Consider the following 20,183-nt stretch of genomic DNA (forward strand, 5'->3'; position numbering starts at 1 on the left):
TCATTCTAGAATGCTAAATTGCCTCTGCATCAAAATTACTTTAATTGCAAGGTGCTAAAAGTTTTAATGTGTCGAAGTTGCAAATAAATGAGTATGTAAATAAAAAGTCTTGCTTTAATATGCAACTTTTGAATCAGTTATCACAGCAAGTAAGATCTCAGATCAATTTTCATAATGACTTTATTAACTGTGCGATGGAGTTATTTCTTTTAGAACTCCCTTAATATATTAACAGAATTTCACATTCCAATAGTATTTTTAGGGTCAATTTAGTTATCACTACACTGAAGCAAAAAGTAAGCATTTGTGAACTTTAGGAATAAACCTATCTATAATTCAATGCTAATCCTAACAGCGTAAAGCTCTTTGATTAAATTAAAGGGTAGGGGAGTGAGATTGTAAGGGAAGGCAGCCAACACAGGGTGGCTTAGCAACCTACTAACACTTGCGGACAACTGAAGCCTGCACTGTAGAACACACACCTACGAGTTAACCCCCAGAGGAGTGAGGGATTTGGTATTTATATACCAATTCCACTAAGCCCTCGGTGGAGGACTATTCCAGGGGGCATTGATTCCTAGCACTTTAGCATGCCATGTGGATGGAAAAGCAGGCTCCAGATTTAAAAGAGCATTCTCATAGAGGTGTAGGCAGTTGGAATTCAGCTGCTGGACAGCACGTGAGCAGCTTTAGTGGGGGCTCCCAGATTGAAAACCAGGCCTAACTGATGTCAAAGCCATTGCTTTCTGAGTCATTTCTTACTAATATGAATCTTCCCCAGGTGTTTGTTCCATGACTGAGTGAAATTTGGATTGAGATCACATGGTCTTTTGGACTGGCACTTGCTTGCATCCTCTCCAGAGCAAGATAAAATTCTAAGAATTAACTGTAAATTTGGCCTTAATGTTCCTTGTTAAAGCCAAATGTTTATAATCGGCTGATTTCATATTGTGTAGACACCCTGCATTTACTGGATGTGTTAGGGAACCACGGACCGAAACCTCCTGCCTTGGCCAGGCATGATGATAAATGGCTTGCATGAGTCGTCTCAACAGGAGGTCCTGATAAGGAACACAGTGCTGTTGCCGAACACTAACCAGGAGAATTCGAGAGGGGCCAAAAGGAAGGAGGAGACACCAGCCCATAATATGTTCTGCCAAACTCTCAGAAACCTTGCACTGGAATCTATCTTGGCTGAGACGTGTGAGCCAAGAAGCCAAGAGGAGAGTTAAGAAGGATGCTGAGTCAGACCAAATATGGGTACAAGCAAGATGACTGGCCAGAGACTATCTGGAAAGCTAACGAGATTATCAACAGCATAAAACGAGACTGCGAGCCACGTGGCAGAGCAGTTCTCCTGGGTTCCCTTACCCTGCTGCTTTCCGCCTGGGCGCCCCTTCCCAATAAAGTCTTTTGCTTTGTCAGTATGTGTGTCTCTTCAGACAATTCATTTCCAAGTGTTAGACAAGGGTCCACTCTTGGGCCCTGGAAGGGATCCCCCTTCTAGTAACAGATGCCCCATTCATTTCATAAGCTCTTTTTCATATATGTGCATGATCCAAATATGGAATGAAAATGAGTGGGCAGCCCATTCCAGTACCAGTTAGGCAGCAAAGGCACATGCCCCGGGGAAGAAGCAGCCTTAGGCAGAACTGAGCCAAGAGCGGCTTTAGCCAAGTACTTCTCTAGGTTTTTAATTTTTACTCATTCTTCTGCCTTTTTAATGTGACAAACAGTGAATCCCCTCTTGTTGCCTCCCCAACCCAACTTCTTGTGGCTTAGGTGTACTACCTGTTCTTTGGCAGACAGTTGCAAATAAAATTTCAAAGTCTAAGCATATGTTTGCTCTCTTAATGTATGCAACAGAGAGCTAAATCTGAACTTTGGAAAAAGTTAATAATTGACAAATAACAGAATTGTCAGGATGTAGAAAGCAACACAGGGAAAAAAAAGAAAAACATCTCAGGGTTCGCAACAGGAAAATGTTCACCCGGCTTGTTTGTATCAGTGATTATGAACAACATGCTAAATCCATACTTCCAAAGTCTATATATGACTATTATAAATCTGGGGCAAATGATCAGGAAACCTTGGCTGATAATATTGCATCATTTTCCAGGTAAGAATTTTTTAAAATCATATTTAAAAATTATACAGACATTCTAACAAAACAAGATCTTTCAGCTTTAATGTTGATGGTGTGGAATTCTTTGTCTAGATATTATGTTTAGTAGAGAGGAGAAATTCATAGTGCTGTGAGAAATGTTGGGCTTTAAACTTGTTTGAACATATTCCAAGCCTGGAAATCTTGAAAAAAGTTAACCCTAAGTTTCCTCACTTGGAATTATGTGGATACATACATTTTTATACATTTAACTGTGTATAAAAATTGTGATAAATTCTGATGACTCCATTTTCTTTTTCTCTGAGTATGACAGTGATGGTCTATTTTATGGTGTGGAAAACCATTAATATTAAACACAAGATAGCCGTCTTATCTGGTCAAACCAGATCAGAAGGTTGCCTCAAATGTTCCCATCCTGCTGGCTTTCCACTATCATTAATTTTGATTACCATTGTCTAAATTTTCACCTTAGATTCCAGTTTGTCCAGATAGCATTACTCTTTCAACTTTGCTGTCTCATCTCTCCTTCAAAGTGCTTCATCTCTATTCCCAAATTAGTTTTCCCTTGACTTTCATATTTCAAAGCCCAAGATGGTAGATGTCATGGTTTATGTTTTCTATTTGTAATAAAAACAAGAAACAAAATAACTTTAAAGGAGGAAAACCCCTTTTTCTCTCAGCAATTAGGAAATGGTTTATTTGCTGGAGCAGGGGAAGCGAGCCCTCCATATACTATAGTCTTGGGGGCTCATTCATCTTATATTATAGCTTTTAGTGAAGCCAGCAAATGTTGCGGGCACTCATGGAGGATGAACAATTAAAGAAAACAGGCAAAAATTATCCAGGGGAAAGAATCTGCCTACCTTCCTCATTTCTTCTTTAGCCTATAGCAAAATCACTCAAAATCATTTTTCTATGTGTAAGGTAGGAGAAATGAAATCATTCTAGCCAAGGTGGTTCCTGGCAAGCAGCACCGATTTATCTGCAAATCAGTGCAGGAGCCTGAGAGTGGGGTGAAAGGGGGTGGGGGGCTTCCCAAAACTCCTTGAAGCCTTGACTTTGCCTCAGATCTTTTCTGGGGCACAAGTGAGATTTAATAAATGCTGGGGGAGCCATGGGAAGGGAAAAGTTGTCAAAGAGTGGAGTGGCTTAAAATTCTGCATGATTTTTTCCAACTGTTATGTAATATTTTGGGGTCCCTTCAACATTTTCTGCTCTTGGAAGATGCCCCTTCTTGGGCCCACCTCAACTCTGTTCACCAGGTGATGTGGTTTGCCTATTAGTAGTCTCCTGAAAGCAACACTTGAACACAAATAGGTAATTTTAACCAAGGAAATTTCAGGGCCTTGACAGGATGATAGAGTTGGTGTCCCTCAGCATTCCTCGGGGCACAATGCTCAGGTGACCACCTACTCCACTTATAGACAGCCTTCCTCACCCCTTACCGCCCTTCACCCCATGCTAGTTGATTAATTACCTCACACATTAAGACTCTCAATGAGCTCGATTCAGTACTACATGCTGAGGATAGAGCAGTAAGCCAGATGAAGAAAGTTCTTGTCCACAGGAGCTTACATTCCAGTGGATGCACATTGATCTTGGGCCTCCATAGTGCTGGTGGGTTGAATTGATGCAAACTGGACCCCAAACAATTGGCCCATTGGAGGCCTTTAAGAGGAAGCAAAGGGGTGTAGCAAAGCAGACAGAACACCTCTTCAACCCTAGAAATTCTAGAAACCTTGTGAGACACAGAAGACTGTGGTGTCTTCCAAGATGTGGACTGGAAAAGTACCTCACAACTTCTGTGAATGAAATGGTTCTGCAGTGAGTATTCTCAGCTTACTCAGCCTAAGTACTGAGTAATTTAGGGTCAAAGACACAGAAAATGAGAATGAGGTTTCAATGCCACCTTTTCCATGAACCTTGATCTTTCAATTTTGTTCAGCTTTAAAGAAGGGAAAAATGTATTAATCAACTTTCTCTGGAGGAGAGAGGATTATTATCAACCACCTGAGGAGTTTTTATTGCAGCACACATTGCCTATCTAACATCCCAGTTCCTCTTTTGCTGTGTAACTTGCTGGGTGACCTTTCAGTCCTCACCCTGTGTCATCAAGCTGATCACGTGGAACTAAAAATAGATGTTCTGCTGAGACGGTGGTGGCTTTGGCTTGATGGGATGAAGGCAATCAATCTGAAACCTCTCATTCTGATTCAAATGAAGATGGCAAAATAAACAAACTTCAGATAACCCACTGTGACACAATGACAGAGTATTTAAAGACAGTTATGACATTTATACCCCTCCCCATGCCACAAGTGTAGCAAATGGTCATTCACAATGACACCTTTTATCTCTGTACCCAGCTCTCACAACCACGATTTGGAGTTCTGGGGACACGGGCCACTTATGTGACCAAATGTTTGCTTGGAGGTATTTCTGGCTAAGACTTGGGGCTCTAATGCTACTGTGTCCACTCCCCACATAAAAATGGACAAATAAGGTCAAATAGATAGAACCACCCAGAAAAACAGTTTCCTATTGCAATTATAACAGGAACAGAGAAAAATGTCAGCTTGCTAGGTTTTGTAGGGCCTGACCTGATTGGAGTTAATTTTCAGAAGAACAGTACTTTGTTTCTCTTACACATTAACTCAGGGTATCTTTCTAAACCGTGATCTGCACATATTTTGTGGCTTCTTGTGAAATTATCATTGGTGGAATATAATTCTCTGATTTGGGTATTTAGAAGTCCTATAATATTAGAAAAGGAAGCTCTCCTCGTCCCTCGTGGATCACAGTGACCCGGAAAATTGTGTGGTTTTCTTTCAAATAACAGATGGTAAAAGTGAAATCATTCCCTCTCTTTAATATTTGAGAAGCAATCTACACTTACCAGTGGCACTGTCAGTGTTTTTCTCGTAGGTGTAAATGTCACAGAATCATTCAGCTCATTTGCACAACAGGTAAGTAAGCTGCTTTTTCTCTTGCATTACGAAAAGCAGCTAACTGTCTCTTGTTTTTTGAAGAGTCAAGTGGTAAGAGATCTCTATCCCAACTCCACCCTCAGCTCCTCCTTCTCCTCCTCCTCCCTCCACACCACACACACACACACACACACACACACACACACACACACACACACACACACACACACACACAGCATTTCAGGAGATTCACAGGCCTTCTGAAACTTAACTGCACATGGAGCCTTTCCAAAAATGGCTTGACTATTTAAATATGTCTACCGTGCTGTGTTTTCTTAAGACTTAAATTCCTGCCCTCCTTCCTTTACCAGGGTGCCTCAGAGGTTGATAATAATTCAGTTAAATTTTTTAAAGATCTCTCGATATTACAAGTGAATGGTAAAAAGTATGATTACAAATACTGTGGTATATTTTATATACATATGTACACACATTCTGTAGGTTTATACATATATTTTATGTGTTTTTAATGCTTAGAATAATTAATGTGGAGAAATTAAGATGCAATATGATCATCTTACCGGACTTATTAATTCAGTGTGTTGAGCTGGTGGGATTCAATAAGAGCACAGGACTTCAAAGCTGGGTGATGAGCAGTTGTCTTTTTTCATCAGTGTACCTCCTCCTGAAGACTGTGTGTATCACCTGATTTATAAAAAGTTAAAATCAAGGTCATTGTTGGATGTGAAAATGTTGCAGGAAGGGGGACCCCTTCCAGGGCCTGAGAGTGGGCTGTTGTCTAACACTTGGAAAAGAATTGTCTGAGGAGACAATCATGCTAACAGAGCAAGAGACTTTATTGGGAAGGGGCGCCCGGACGGAGAGCAACAGGGGAAGGGAAACCAGGACTTTTTTGCCACGTGGCTTGCAGTCTTGGGTTTTATGGTGATGGAATTCGTTTCCGGGTTGTCTCTGGCCAATCATTCTGACTCAGGGTCCTTCCTGGTGGCGCACGCATCACTCAGCGAAGATGGATCCCAGTGAGGAGGATTCTGGGAAGTTGGTAGGACATATCACTGGAGTCTCCTCTCCTTTCGACTTTTCCTGAATTCTTCTGGTTGGTGGTAGCTTCTTAGTTTGGCGTTCCTTACCAGGACCTCCTGTTTAATAAAACTCATGCAAGTGTTTACTATTGGACCTGGCTAGGGCAGGCTGTTTCAGTCAGTGGTTTCCCTAACAAAATGGATCCCAACTTTTGCCCCACTTATTTTAACTCAGGAAACCTATGAAAGAGGTTTATTATTCAGTTGGCTCGATTCTTTTGTCAATCTTCATAACTTTTTCCAAAGTGGAGGTCCCATAAGAGCAGAGTCCAAAGTTATAGTCAGCTACTGTTTTATGTAAGACTGTGGAAAAAAATCACTTAAATTGGGGGATGGGATTGGGTGGGGCTTGGAGAGCTATTGGGATTACCTGACAAGGTTAGTTGTAATCGTTCTTTGGAAAATTTCAAAATATGGAGGACTTTCTAGAGAACATACATTTCCCACTCCATTGATCTCATCTAATTTGGCCTAGGAATCGCATTTTGTGCATTGGTTAACGAGCGTCTGTAATACCATCCTCAAGGAAAGAAATAACGTGTGTGGGAAGCAAGAACAGTTATTTAAGTGACTGCGCCACCTCGTGGACAAGCCTAAAGCTACTGCCTGGAGATGGAAAGGTTTTGCCTTACCCTAAAAAGGGGAACTGGATATTTGAAAATGTTCTTTCTGACACACACACACACACACACACACAGACGGCTCATGACCCTCAGCTCTGTGTGTACGCTTCATAAAAGCTTTCATTGTTTCCTCAGCTCTAAGTAAATATTAATGCCTTCCAAAGCCAGCGTGCCAACGGCTGCTATCTTTTTCTCTCGTTCTAATAATACACTTAGAGATGATTAGTAGTAAAAAACTCTCTTCAAGGCTTCTGCCTCTCCCCCATCAGAATGGAGATCAAAGAATTACGCTGTGTGGGTCAGTCGAGAAGAAAAGACTTCCAGCAGCAGAGCATGTGGTGTGACAGAAAATCATGACAATTATGATGTTCAAAGGAATTGCAGAGAAATCACAGTTAAACTTCTTTATTATGCTTGCAAGAGCTGGATGTTTTTACTTTATTATGTGAGGAAAGGTTATATTACAGACCCTTAGCTATTCCTCAAGGCAACACGAAGACAGAATTTCTTCTTCTGCTACAGGAAGTAGGCTTAAATTAAGACTTGGGAGGTTCGATTTATTTTGGTGACTTCCTTACTAAATCACACTTCACTGTATTAATAAAAAATCTTGATCTATCTAGAAGCAGAGTTAAATCTAGGTCCTGAAAAGTGAGTGCTAGTTAGGTGTGTGTGTGTGTGTGGACTCACATGTTTATTGCCTCATTAGAAATGGGGCTGTATTTTTTTCAGTTTCAATCAGTTACTAATGAGGAGAAAATAATTCTGAACAAATAGGAGATACAAATTTTGCTGAGAGAAAAGAGAACTAGTTTTCCTGTAAAATTTACTAATTTGATTCTTGGTTTGTTAGTAACTTTCATTGCTACACAAAAGTATTACAGAAAAAGTAATTTAAGATAATGTTCAGGGGTCAAAAATTCAAGCCCCAAACTCCAGTCTTTGCCAAATAACACTGTTCACGAAAATGCTCAATTAAACTAAAATAAAATCTTCCCTTATCATCATACTTCAATGGATACTGAATTCAGATCAAGGATTTTGAAACCACATCAAACTTTAAAAGTAGTTCCCTGAAGCTACTCTCTGTAAGAAAAAAAAACACACAAAAAACTGATGAAGTAGACATAGGATATCTTCTTAAACTCGAATCTAACCTCCATGACATTCTATACCATCTTGAAAACGGCTTGGAAGAAGTGAAATGAAAGCTATATTCACACAAAAACCTTTAAGTGAATGATTATAGTGGCATTATGTATAAACACCCCAAGTTGAAAGATTCCGAATGTCTCTTATCTTGAGAATGGATAAACAACTGTGCTACCTTCTTACAGAGGAATACTAGTCATCAACCAAAGAGAACAATTATTGATGCATGCAGCAATATGGGCGAATCTCAGAAGCATTAGGCTAAGTGAAAGAAGCCAGACTCAAAAGTCCACATACTAGAGCTGACCTTTGAAAGTGGGTTTGAACTGAGCAGGCGCACTTATACACAGATTTTTTCACTGAATAGGTGCTACACAATCCATGGTTGCTTGAATCCGTGAATGTGAAACTGGAGATATGGAGGGTCTGACTGTAAAGTTATACCCAGATTTTCCACTGTGCAAAGGGCTGACCCCCTCCACCCACCCTGCCCCCCGTCTTGTTCAAGGGTCTACTATATATGATTCCATTTGTATGATATTCTTGCAAAGTAAAACTATAGGGACAAAAAAAAATGATCAGTGGTTGGTAAGGGATTGGATGGGGGAGGGTTTCACTACAAAAGGAAATGGGGCAAATTTTCAGGATGACTCAACTGTTCTAGATCTTGATTGTCTGGTTACACAACTTCATGCGTTTCTCAAAGGGCAAAAAACTGTACACTCAAATGGGTTAATTCTATAAAATGTTAATTATACCTTACTAAGAACAATGGCTTGAGAAGTTTACTATTCATCTTATTAACTTTCCATCTTAACAACCATTAAGATTTACCACATTTCCTTGAGCTTTGTAAAGGACTTTGCTTGCTGGGAAAAATAGAAGAATATTTTCTCTTTCTAGCTCAACTGTAATGTCAAAGCTTTGGTTATGCTTTTGAAATTCTAAAAATTTTTTTCTTTTTCAAAAATTCTAGGTGGAAGCTTTATCCACGACTGCTCCGGAACGTTGCTGAAATAGATCTGTCGACTTCTGTTTTAGGGCAGAGAGTCAGCATGCCAATCTGCGTTGGGGCTACTGCCATGCAGTGCATGGCTCACGTTGATGGGGAGCTTGCAACTGTGCGAGGTAGGAACAAGGTTCTCACTCAAAGGGACAGAAATGGGCTAACATTTAGCGACTCCCTTCTCTGTATGCATCAAGCCAACACTTCCTTGGATGTCTTTATACTCACAAAAGTTAAGCTCATTGACTGGCATCAATATGCCTGTTCTTGCACGTCCTGCTCTTCTACCTTCTAGCTGTACGACTCTAGCAAGATACTCAGTTTTATCAGCTGTAAAATGGAGATAAAAATAGTACCTACCTCCTTGGGTTACTGTGAGGATTAACTGAGTTCACATATATAAAGTATCTAAAACAGTGCCTGGCACAGAGTAGTGGCTCAATGACTTTTAGTTGTATTATGAGTATCAATATCAATAACACAAAATATCAAGGTCTGAGAAATGGACTCACTCATGGTCACACAGCTAGGCAGTACAGAGGTGGACTCAACTTCATGGCTACCTAATTTCAAAGCCCTTGCTCCTTCCCCCAAGCCACATGATTCTCACCACCAAAGAGTAAATGCAGTGACTTGGTTGGTTGTGTTTTCTGCCATGGTTTTGGACCCTGATTCATTTACTGATAGATTATATTCCCAGTAGAGCATTTCCAATTGCCTTAGGAGGGAATGATGAGAAATTCAAATATGATATGCAGAAATTCCTAATTAGGGCTAATTTATTAACTTCCCAGTCTGCTAGCAACTATGAACGTTTGAAACGACATGTGCAGTGATAAATTTCCCCACATTCTGCTTCAGAAACACATATAAAAGTTGGTAATGAAGTCTATCTGATTTTTTTTTTTTTTTTGATGCTGAGCAAGGCAAGAAGTTCAGAACCAAAGAGCAGGAACTAAATACTATTTTAAAATATTTTAATTTTAAGAATTAAGGATCTTGTGGATTCACTTCCCTGCTTGAAATGTCTTTCACAAAATACTGCCTGGACTGTCAGCATGACACAGTGAGGTTGTGCTAGAGAGACTTCGGTAAGAGTCTGGAGTCCCTTTAATTCTAGGACCACACACAGATAAGTGTGGCCCCAGCCATTTGTCTACAGTAATCCTGAAATATGGAGAAGGAGAAGGGAAAAAAGGGAAATGTACTGGTCTATTTAAAGTTAGGATAAGAGAGGACTTTCCAAGAATGTTATAGACAACAACCAGTGAAACAAAAGCAAACAAATCAGCACACACACAAAAATGGAAATTTCCACACTCTCAAATATCTATAAAAATTTAAACAAATGGCCAACTAAAAAGAATTGAAAAATGAGACTGCAAAGAGTTAATGTCCTTCCTGTGTAAAGAGCTCTTTTATTTGAATAATAAAATAACATATAACCCCAAAATAGAGGAAAAGATGTAATTGAAAAAAGACAAATAAGACATTCACAAATGGAGGTATAAAAATAACAAATAAACATATGAAAAGTATTCAATTTTTATCCCATCCATAATTATCAAATATAAAATTATGATAATTTTATTTTCTGAATATCAAATTGTTACTTTAAGATTAGATAGGGTGATTAGGTTATACGCCTGTTGAAAATGTGCATTTTCAAATACTGGTAGGAAGAGTGAAAAATCGAATAATCTTTTTAGAAAATAATTTGGCACTGTGTATCAAAGCTTTGAAAATATGAATTCCAAGTGATGCTATGAATTCTCTTCTAGGAATGCCAAGGAAATAATTATGATTTTGAGGAATGACATCTTTGCAGGGATTTTCATTCCTGTTATTTTTAATAGGAAAAAAGTCAGGAAAAACACTCAAATGTCCCATATTTGGGAATTGGTTGCAAAAAAATAGGATGCATAAATATGGGCTAAACACTTAAAAATCATATTATAGAAAGAGTTGAGTGGCATGGAAATATGTTACAATATAATAATTTTTAAAAAGCAGTTACAAACAATAATAAGGTCACATAATATATTTATTTTTGAAGACCAAGAACGTAGACCACATTTTACAAATTTTTATTTATGAGTGATGGGACTATTCCTAACTCTATAGTCTTCTTATTTTTGCTCCATATGTATACAATTTTCTTTGAATTATTTTGCAAGAAGAGACCAATAAAAGCTAAATTTAAAAGAAGAGAGAAAACTGGAGAAGGAACCATGGAGAGAGTGGAAGTGAACGAAAGGAAGTGAAGAAGGCAATAAGAAAAGCTCACTTGGTAAAACACCCTGGAGCCTGTAAAGTATTTTTACATATATCATTTTATTTGCTATTCGACAGTTGTCACTGTCCCCATTTTATGGGCAAAGAGCTAGTTGCATAGAAAGCAAGTTTTCATAGTTAGTAATTGATAGGACTTACTCTCCAAATCACTTCTGATGGTTCCAAGGTCACTCACTGCTCCTTATTTTTGCTGGGGGTGGAGTGGAAAGAAAAATGAGAAGAAAGCTTATTTAGAAACTATAATTTGACAGCCTAGGCAGGACTGTTTTATCTAACATTATTTCCTTCTAGCACTAACCAGGAAACACTATTAAATGCCTAGTGGAGTCTTATCCCTTTAGATTTATTTATTTATAAAATGATAACCATGTTCCAGGCACTTTTCTAAGCACATTACAAGTATTAAAACATCACATACTCTGAACAGCCCAAAGAAGTATGTACTGTTATAAGCCCATTTTATACAGGAGAAACAGAGGCACACAGCAGATGCCCAGGCTCACACTGTTCATAAATGATAGAGATGGGATTCAGACCTAGGCAGTCTAGTAATAAGCGAATATATCCTGGGCACCAATAGCATCTGTCTAGGCTCCAGAGTCTGGACTCTTATCCACCTTGTGCTGCTTTTAATTTCCAGAAAATCCCATAAGTATCATGAGGGGAAGCCCATTTATCTGTAAATCACATTCCCTGAAAGTAATTAATTTGTCACTTAAGGTGTATGCAGAGCAGACCCCCCCAGGGGAGTGCAGGAGAGTGAAATACTTGATAGACGTTAGCATAAGGTAGAACAGGCAGAACAAAGAGGATGTGGTGACACAGAGGATGCAGAGGAACTGGCAAGGAAAGGTTATACACACCAGCTTGGAGAAGCCAAGATCCTGAACACATTCCTGTCAGGGCAGTGACATGACTGTTTATATTCCAGATTTGTGGTAGAATCATCCCTCAAGGATTTCAACATTCTTAAAGTTTTCTTCAACCTTCCAATTACTGTCTATGGATTGATGGTCTTTTTAATATTAAGATGAATCCTCCAAACAGGTGGTAATCAGCTTATAACAAAGAGTATTCCTGACTGGTACATTTTGGTGGTGGGATGGATAGGTTACTTGGAAGGAAAGAATGTGCCTGGAACAGATGCTATTGGTGCCCAGGATATATTCGCTTATTACTTCCCATTTCTATCAGAACCTGCAACTTTTTGCCTAACATTTTCTCTGGCAGCAGGAGCTGATGAATGGGGGTGGTGGTTGGAAGTGGGTGAGTGGAAGGGCATCCCTCTGGCTGGTGGATAAATACCTCAGCTCTCTTTGATCAGGGTAACTGAAGCACCTTGTAATCCCATCACTCAGGGTTTCCCAAATAAGACTGAGCCCCAGTTGCCTTCAGAAGTTACCTGCCCATTAGCACACCCTTCATTGGCTGCCTCCCATCCCTCTTTCACTTTCCTACTCCGTCAGCTCACCTTGCCATCATTCCCAAATAAAAGACTCAGGTTCATAGCGTTGTCTCATTGTCAACTTCTGGAAGAATGCAAACCAAGACAATGACTAACGGAATATTTGTACAGCCACAGGCAAATTTAAGGAAGAGTGGAGGAACATACGTATTTGGTAGACACTGCTTTCTTTTCTCAAAACTCGGAAAATCAACATGGATTTATGCAGCTGATATTTGATTTACTCTATCATTTCCAAATATGGAAACTCTCTCAAGCTAGCCTGATCCTTGGGGAAACTGTGAGATCTATGGATGGATGTTGTTGTGGAGGATCTTTTCTCCCACCCTCCTAATTATCTGGCCCCTAATCAAGTTTTCTTTTTTCCAGGGTCTTGGTCCCTAGCTAGAAGGAGAAACTGGGGCCAAGTTCAGAGGATAGGGGTTAGTTAGAAACTGTCTCTGGAGAAAGTGTTCCTGTTAGTCTGGTCAGTAAGAGTAGGTGAAATCAAATTCCCAGAGAATGGTCTGGCCTGAATAATTAGAATGAGCATCTAGAAAGTTCTGGAAGTTGTCACAGTACCACGGTCTTGCCTTCCAATCTGGTTCTCCAGACTTCTTCGCAGAGCCTTGCTTCAGGGGTCCTTTGGCCTTCCTCCTCACCACTGTAGGACACGTCCACATTTTGAACTAAGGCCAAGAACAGAGCTTTCTTCTTTACATGACTGTGTGGTCGTAGAGTGACCAATGGAGCTACTCTTTCTTCATTTTCTAAATGGCAACGAGTATAAGGTTGCCACATAAAATACAGGGAACTAGTTATAGTTGCATTTCAGATAAAAACCAAACCATTTGTAACTGGTATCCTATGTTTATTTGCTACAGCCGGCAACCCTAGTTAAATGAGATCTTACCTCTAGAGGCTCTTGTGAGGGTCACATGAGATAAATACTAGGAAAAGCTTCCCAAAATGGGGCTCAATTTTTATTTGCCCCTGAGATTCCAAGTCCCTAAAATATTTCTCTCCCATACATTAAAAACTCACTTTCAGAAAAGTATACTCCATTTATAATATCTTAGTGGGAGTAAAAAATTGCTCTTTTTACTTTGTTAAAGATGTTTTTGTTTTAAGCTTTATGCAGGAACCTCAAAAAATGACTTTAAGAGCCAGGCTGGTATTGTAAATGTCCAAGGAGGGTGAAGTTAAGGAAACAAAAATGCAAGCTCAGTGGTGGAGAGGGTACCAAACCTAGATTACAGGTTCCATCTAAGGAGGGCAGCCACATCTTGGCACTAGCTAACTGATGCCCCATGGGAGTGAGAATGTGGGGTGGTTGCCAAATCTTCAAAAATTTTAAGAGAAGCCAGAAATCTTGATTTTTCTGTGCAATGTCCTGGTTTTTAAATGTTGGCAAATAAATCAAAATTCTTTAAAACACTGTTTGGAGCAACAATGTGTGGGCCAAGGCAAATACTTTTGTGGGCTACAACTGTCCCCTGGGCTGTCCAGCTGGGGCATCTGATTTATGTGGAAATTCACCACTAACTAGTTTCTCTCTCTAGGATTATGTTTCCTCATTGATAAAGTGAGCTGCTTACATGTAATCAGTGGTTCACTTCCGGTGTCCCAAGGAGGCTGGAGTTGTTTCCAAGGATCTCAAGGAAGTTAAGTGTGTCACAGAGCACGCAGCTACTTGTGTTGCTTGTTGGGACTGAAAAGGGCAGCGCTTTAAAGAAAAAGTTCTGCTGCTAAGACAAAAACAAAGAGAATACTCAAAAACATAAAACTCCCAACAGGAGTAGATGATCTTTACAATTTTTTTCAGCATACAAATAAATGGTTTTGTGCCCTTTTAAGATGTCATCAAATACAAAAACAGAGACCAAAGTCAAGACCTGCCCCTCCTGACATTTCTGAAATCCCCCCTCTCTCCCTTACTTTCTACTCTATGCCAGCCCTGGAGGATATAGACTGTGGAGTGAGCATCCACCTACATTGGATTTCCATTTCTCAAAACTGCATTCTTGGGATAGAAGAGAATGATCAGATAATTGCTGATCTCTAGATCTTGCTGAAAACAAATAGGTGTTTAATAAATGCTTACATACATTTTAAAAGTGATACTTCAAAGTCTTGTGAAAAATGATGATAGCGAACATTTATTTAGCAATTAATGTGTGCCAGGCAATTTGAATTTATTAACTCATCTATCCCTGACCACTGTCAAAATGTGTGAGCCCAAAGCCCTGAGGATCTTTCTCTGATTCCTGTGCATGTGGAAACTGAGGCTTGGAGAGATTAAATACTTTGCTCAAGGTTATTCATCACTTACACAATGCTGTCTATAATACCCTGGTCAGTTACTGATATTGTCAAATGTCATTAACTGCAGCAAGACCCCTAAGGCAAGCTGTATGCTATAGTCTTGGAATATTTACTATAAATGTTCTATGTTTTTACAGTTTTATCCTTTTAGTTTTGAGACTATGGAATAAGCCACAGAATATGAAACTTATTAGGAAATAAGAGCCTTGTGAAAAATTCAGGAGCATAAATAAAGGGGCTTGAATTTTAAACAAATGAAAATTAAAACTCTTTTAAGATGGAAGGAAAATAACCAGAAAACACTCAGTGGAGAGCAGCTTGCTAGGCACTGTTTTATGAATAAGAGATTTATTGCAGTGGATGATTTAGTCAACATTTTAATAATTGACCATTATTATAATATTTAAGCAGTCATATAAATGCCTCTACTTATAATGGCATATCATTTGAAATTCTACTAGATTGGTTTTTGATTTTTTAAGTTTATCCTTCACATAAGCCTCAGGGATGAATACAGAATCATTTCTCCAAAATATTTAACATATTGAAGAAAATAGCAATAACAAACATAAATGCTAGTAGCACATAAGGGAGGTGGTCTCATTAGGTTAAATTTCCATCTTGCAAAATAAGTAGAACATTTCTGATTTCTCAAAGAACCAGTTAACAACATGCTTACTATAGCATTGAGGCTTTTAGGATATTATGGTGAAAATCTCTCTGGTTTTATGCACAGTAGCTGTAATAAAATTTTATTTTGTTCTCCATGGAGGTACACATTAGCTCTTTTGCTCCATTTAATCATGGGAAATCAAAAAGAGAGAGAAAAAAGGAGATTAAATATTTACTTATCCTTTTGCTTCTGACTTGTTATGTGGACAAATGCCACATGAGGGAGTGCTGGGACCTCAAACAGAGAAAAATTAAAACCCACCTAACGCATTCCAGGAATGCTCGGCATATTAGTAAATTCTTATTAAACTGTCAAAAAAAAAAGATTTAAAAAAGAAATTCCTGCCCCTGGATGCAATTAGAGGCTACCACACAGGATTTGATGGGTCATAAAACCATTAAATCTAAACACTTTCTTTTTGAGCCTAAAAGGCCAGAACATTCCAAAGTGAAGTTTTGGGACTCAGCTATGACTTGGCCACCTATTAAGGTGCAGGTGCAACAGATTGCAGAGTTACACAAAGACCCCAAAAAACTGAATTAGGGTGTAGGTGAGAGCTTTAGCTGTTGAATTTTCGGGATTTTCCGAGATTAAGTGATCAACCTTAACACTGAGTGAAAGACCATTCAGCGGGAAATATTGTCATTTTCTTTACTCCAGACCCAAACGATGTATTTTTGAAAACTTTATTGATATATTTATGTGTTGTACTATGTGATCAAGTAGATATACATTTCAGCATACCTATAAGGAAAATATCACCATTATTCTTAATTTTATCTAAATCCAGGAAAAGCACCAGATTTGCTTTAAATGAAATTTTACTCTTTCTGAGGTACTCACCTGGTGCTCACCTGGTGCCTTTTATGCACCAGGTGCTTGGACTTTTCATCCCTATTATTAATCCTCGCAATAGACCTGTGAGGTCATTATTATTTATCATTCTCCTCAGTTGACAGTGGAGGAGAAGGACACCTTTGACAATGTCTAGTGTTGGTGAGTGGTTAAGATGAGGTTTGTTGATCTGTTTCACTCTAGAGTTTGGCCCATTATTTTATTATTTATTTATTTTATTTTATTATTTATTTATTATTTTATAATAATTTTCCATTATTTTATCACTTTTACAGAGAAGAAACAAAAGTAAGGAGGAATAAAGGAGAAAGGATAGTTCACTAAAACTTTGTCCAAATTACCATTAGTTAAACATTTGGAAGGGACTATCTCTTTGCATCATTGTAGTAAAAAAAATCAATTCATACCTTTTCTTGCTTTTATTTTCAAACTCTTTTATCTCAGTTTTGTGTTCTGGACCTTCTTTTTCAATAATCAAAAGTCAGTGGACATGCTCTTTCTGTACATACACCCACACATGTTACATCTACATACACATGCATATATACATATATATTAATGATTATGGACATCTTATATATGCATATATATAAATGTATAATTCATATATAAATTTTTTCCAAAAGGGATAGATTCAGTGTTGAAATCACTTTGCAATGAGACAAACTTCATTAATCCAAAACAGCTATTAAAAAATTAGGGCTTCCCTGGTGGCGCAGTGGTTGAGAGTCCGCCTGCCGATGCAGGAGACACGGGTTCGTGCCCTGGTCCGGGAAGATCCCACATGCCGCGGAGCAACTAAGCCTGTGAGCCATGGCCGCTAGGCCTGCGCGTCCGGAGCCTGTGCTCCGCAACGGGAGAGGCCACAACAGTGAGAGGCCCGCATACCGCAAAAAAAAAAAAAAAAATTAGACTCCAGCTATCTTAAAGACCAACATCAAGTGAAATAATTTCTAGTATTTGCACCAGAATTTCAGCTATTGATCAGCTTTCTCAAGAGCATGAGATTGCTCCTTCTCAAATTATTAGTGTGCCTGATGCCCTTAAAGATGTGACAGTGAGAAGTCAGAGGCTGACATATATATTCCAATACTGAGGTTGTTAAATTGAGAGAGGTTGACTGAAGTCACCACGTGCAGACCTGATACTCCTTGAAACCGTCGTTAAAAGGCATCTCACTGTGGTGTCATCTCCATGCCATCAGCCAGTTATGACAGGACCTGACGACTCAATAAAATGACAGATAATAACCTGGGAATCATTATAGTAAAGCTAATGATTTTGTCTATTGCAGAATTCTGCCCCAGAGATAAAGTAGGAATAAGGAAGAGAGGACTAAGATGTCATTGCACTAACTGTTCCTTGAAAATATTTCCATACAATGAAAAAGAGTTCTTGAGGTGTAGTGACATTATGACTGCTCAAGGTTACTGTTCCAAATTCAGACAAAGAAACATCATGAAAACACTGGTTTCTTGGCCTTTTGGGGCAGTATTTAAATTGGTTAAATTTTCTAAATCGTACATGAATATTTGTTTGACCACTTCTAAGTATTTCACTCATAATTATAGTAGAAGTTTTGTTCTTGACTTAGATGACTGACTTCAGAACATTCTTTTTCTGGGTAATCTCAGTGATAACTTTAGATATTAAGACAATAATGTTAATTGTGTCTTTAACAAACCTGTGTTATAATAGTTCCTGTGCAAAGAAAGGCTGACCCACTCACTGGCTGGTAGGGTACACTGGTAGGATGAGAACGCTTCAGTGTGTCAGACCCTGAGTTTAGAACCACACACCTGCTTGGTACTTTGTCATTGCATATTTTCCCCTTTACATAATGACTTCCTGTGCAGAGGACAAAATGCGTTTTCTCAGCAAAATTTTCAGCCCAGCTGTTTTGGTGACTAAGTTTTGCAGGAGCTTTTTAATCAAATGCACCTAAAAAAAATCCCCTTTGGGCCCTTTCATCATATTACCCCCTTTCCTTTAAATACATAATTTTGGAAGCTTAACTCACTTTTCCCATATAGGAAAGTTATTTTCAAGGAAATAATTTGTACCCAAAGTAGCACATTGCTTAGTTGCTCTGCTCTAATCTGGGTATATGATTTATCCCACATGAATTAATGTTCCAAATGACAGACATTGACTCCCACTGATAACTAATAGTTTACATTTTCTCTTTTTTTTTTTTTTGTGGTAGTGAATAAACATCATTCTCAAATGTATTATAATTCTCTTCCTTGTCAAGCCTAGCATGATGTACTTTAGTTTTGTTTGATGATTCAGCAGCTTATTTATATGTGTAAGTTTGTTGGTCCTGACATTAAACATTTGGAAGCTATTTTATATTGGTAAATTGTGCCTCCTTAACTTTGAGAAACATCTCCTTCTTTTTCCTCATCTTCTGTCATTTAATTTTTATTCTGTTGCTTATTTTTGCCTTGAATTTGAAATCTAGGAAGCTAGGCAAATCCTGGATAAGCAAGGTTATAAAATATGTCTGATAATGGTTAAGTGTGCTGAGAGGTTGTTACTGTAATGCAATTTAGTTCCTTGACTTTAAATCTGGAAAAAGATGAATGCATAAGAAAATGTTGCAAAGGTACCTGTGCCCCTCTCCAGAGGGACAACAATGGAGAAGAAAGATTCAGCAGTATGTGGCTGGCAACTGACAAGACAGGAGCCAGCTGCTACCCCCGCGCCGTAACACCACTGTTCAGTTTCTCCCTCCTGTTTCCCATAAGATCCTATCATTACTCAGGTCATCAGATATATCCAATTAACTTACATGAGTCCTTGTGAAAGAAGATATCTACTTCATTCTTCTTAAAGTATAGTCCATGAAACAAGCATCAGCATCACTTGGGAGCTTGTTAGAAATATAGAATCTAAGTCCTATCCCAGACCTACTGGGTCAGAATCTGAATTTTATCAACATCCCCATGTGATTCCTATGCATGTCGAAGCTTGAGAAGCACTGGACAAAGATTGAATGAAAGTTTCTGGTGGTTTCCAGCCAAAGGCATAACTTAAATCCTCAAAGATGAAACAGTTTTGGGTGTAGCATGAATATCATTTCCATCCGAAGATCCTCTAAGACCTTCTGAGAGCCTGATGATTTCGTGATGACTGCCTGCAATGAGCAGGAACTGCGAAGCAGACTCTCAGATACACAAGAGAGACGTGTACAAAGCAGTTTTCAATTAAAGAACTGGGACAGGCAGACTTAGCATCCCCTAAAATTTAAGGCCACAATAGGTTTCCTGTCTTCTCTACTTCACATCCAGATTACCTGGATTAGAAATAAATGTTGTCATTAGGCTTGATGTAAAATGAAACCCTGGCAAAATTTAGAAGTGCAATTGCATTCCTTAGCCACAGGGAGGATTTTGTCAGCTCATGCAGCTTTGCAAAGCTATTTACCTGTTCTAGCCCAGCCAAATCACTAAACATCGGAGTTTATCATTTGCATCAACTCCAGGGGGGGCTGCATTCATATCTAATATGAAGTGATGTAAACCTTGGTAGTTGATTACAGTTTTCACAGTGTAGGAAACTGAGTTATTTCTATTGAATGGTGGTCTGGGGGGGAAGAATTAACTTGATCTTATGCCAGATTATTGCAAACCCTGAAGCATTTCCCCAGCCT

The 20,183-nt window shown here is 38.8% G+C and overlaps 1 protein-coding gene across 1 annotated transcript in view; it reads left to right on the top strand.

Moving 5' to 3' along the window:
- Positions 1-1,982: 1,982 nt before the first annotated feature.
- The window catches only part of HAO1 (hydroxyacid oxidase 1), a 57,381-nt gene continuing 39,180 nt past the window's right edge, over positions 1,983-20,183 (top strand). Inside the window, exons 1-2 of the mRNA XM_059039237.2 lie at positions 1,983-2,119; positions 8,907-9,058. Of these exons, the coding sequence (XP_058895220.1) occupies positions 1,983-2,119; positions 8,907-9,058 (289 nt within the window). The remainder of the gene's footprint in view (positions 2,120-8,906; positions 9,059-20,183) is intronic.

Source organism: Kogia breviceps, chromosome 14 (assembly GCF_026419965.1).
Source record: "Kogia breviceps isolate mKogBre1 chromosome 14, mKogBre1 haplotype 1, whole genome shotgun sequence".
Classification (NCBI taxonomy): Eukaryota; Metazoa; Chordata; class Mammalia; order Artiodactyla; family Physeteridae; genus Kogia; species Kogia breviceps.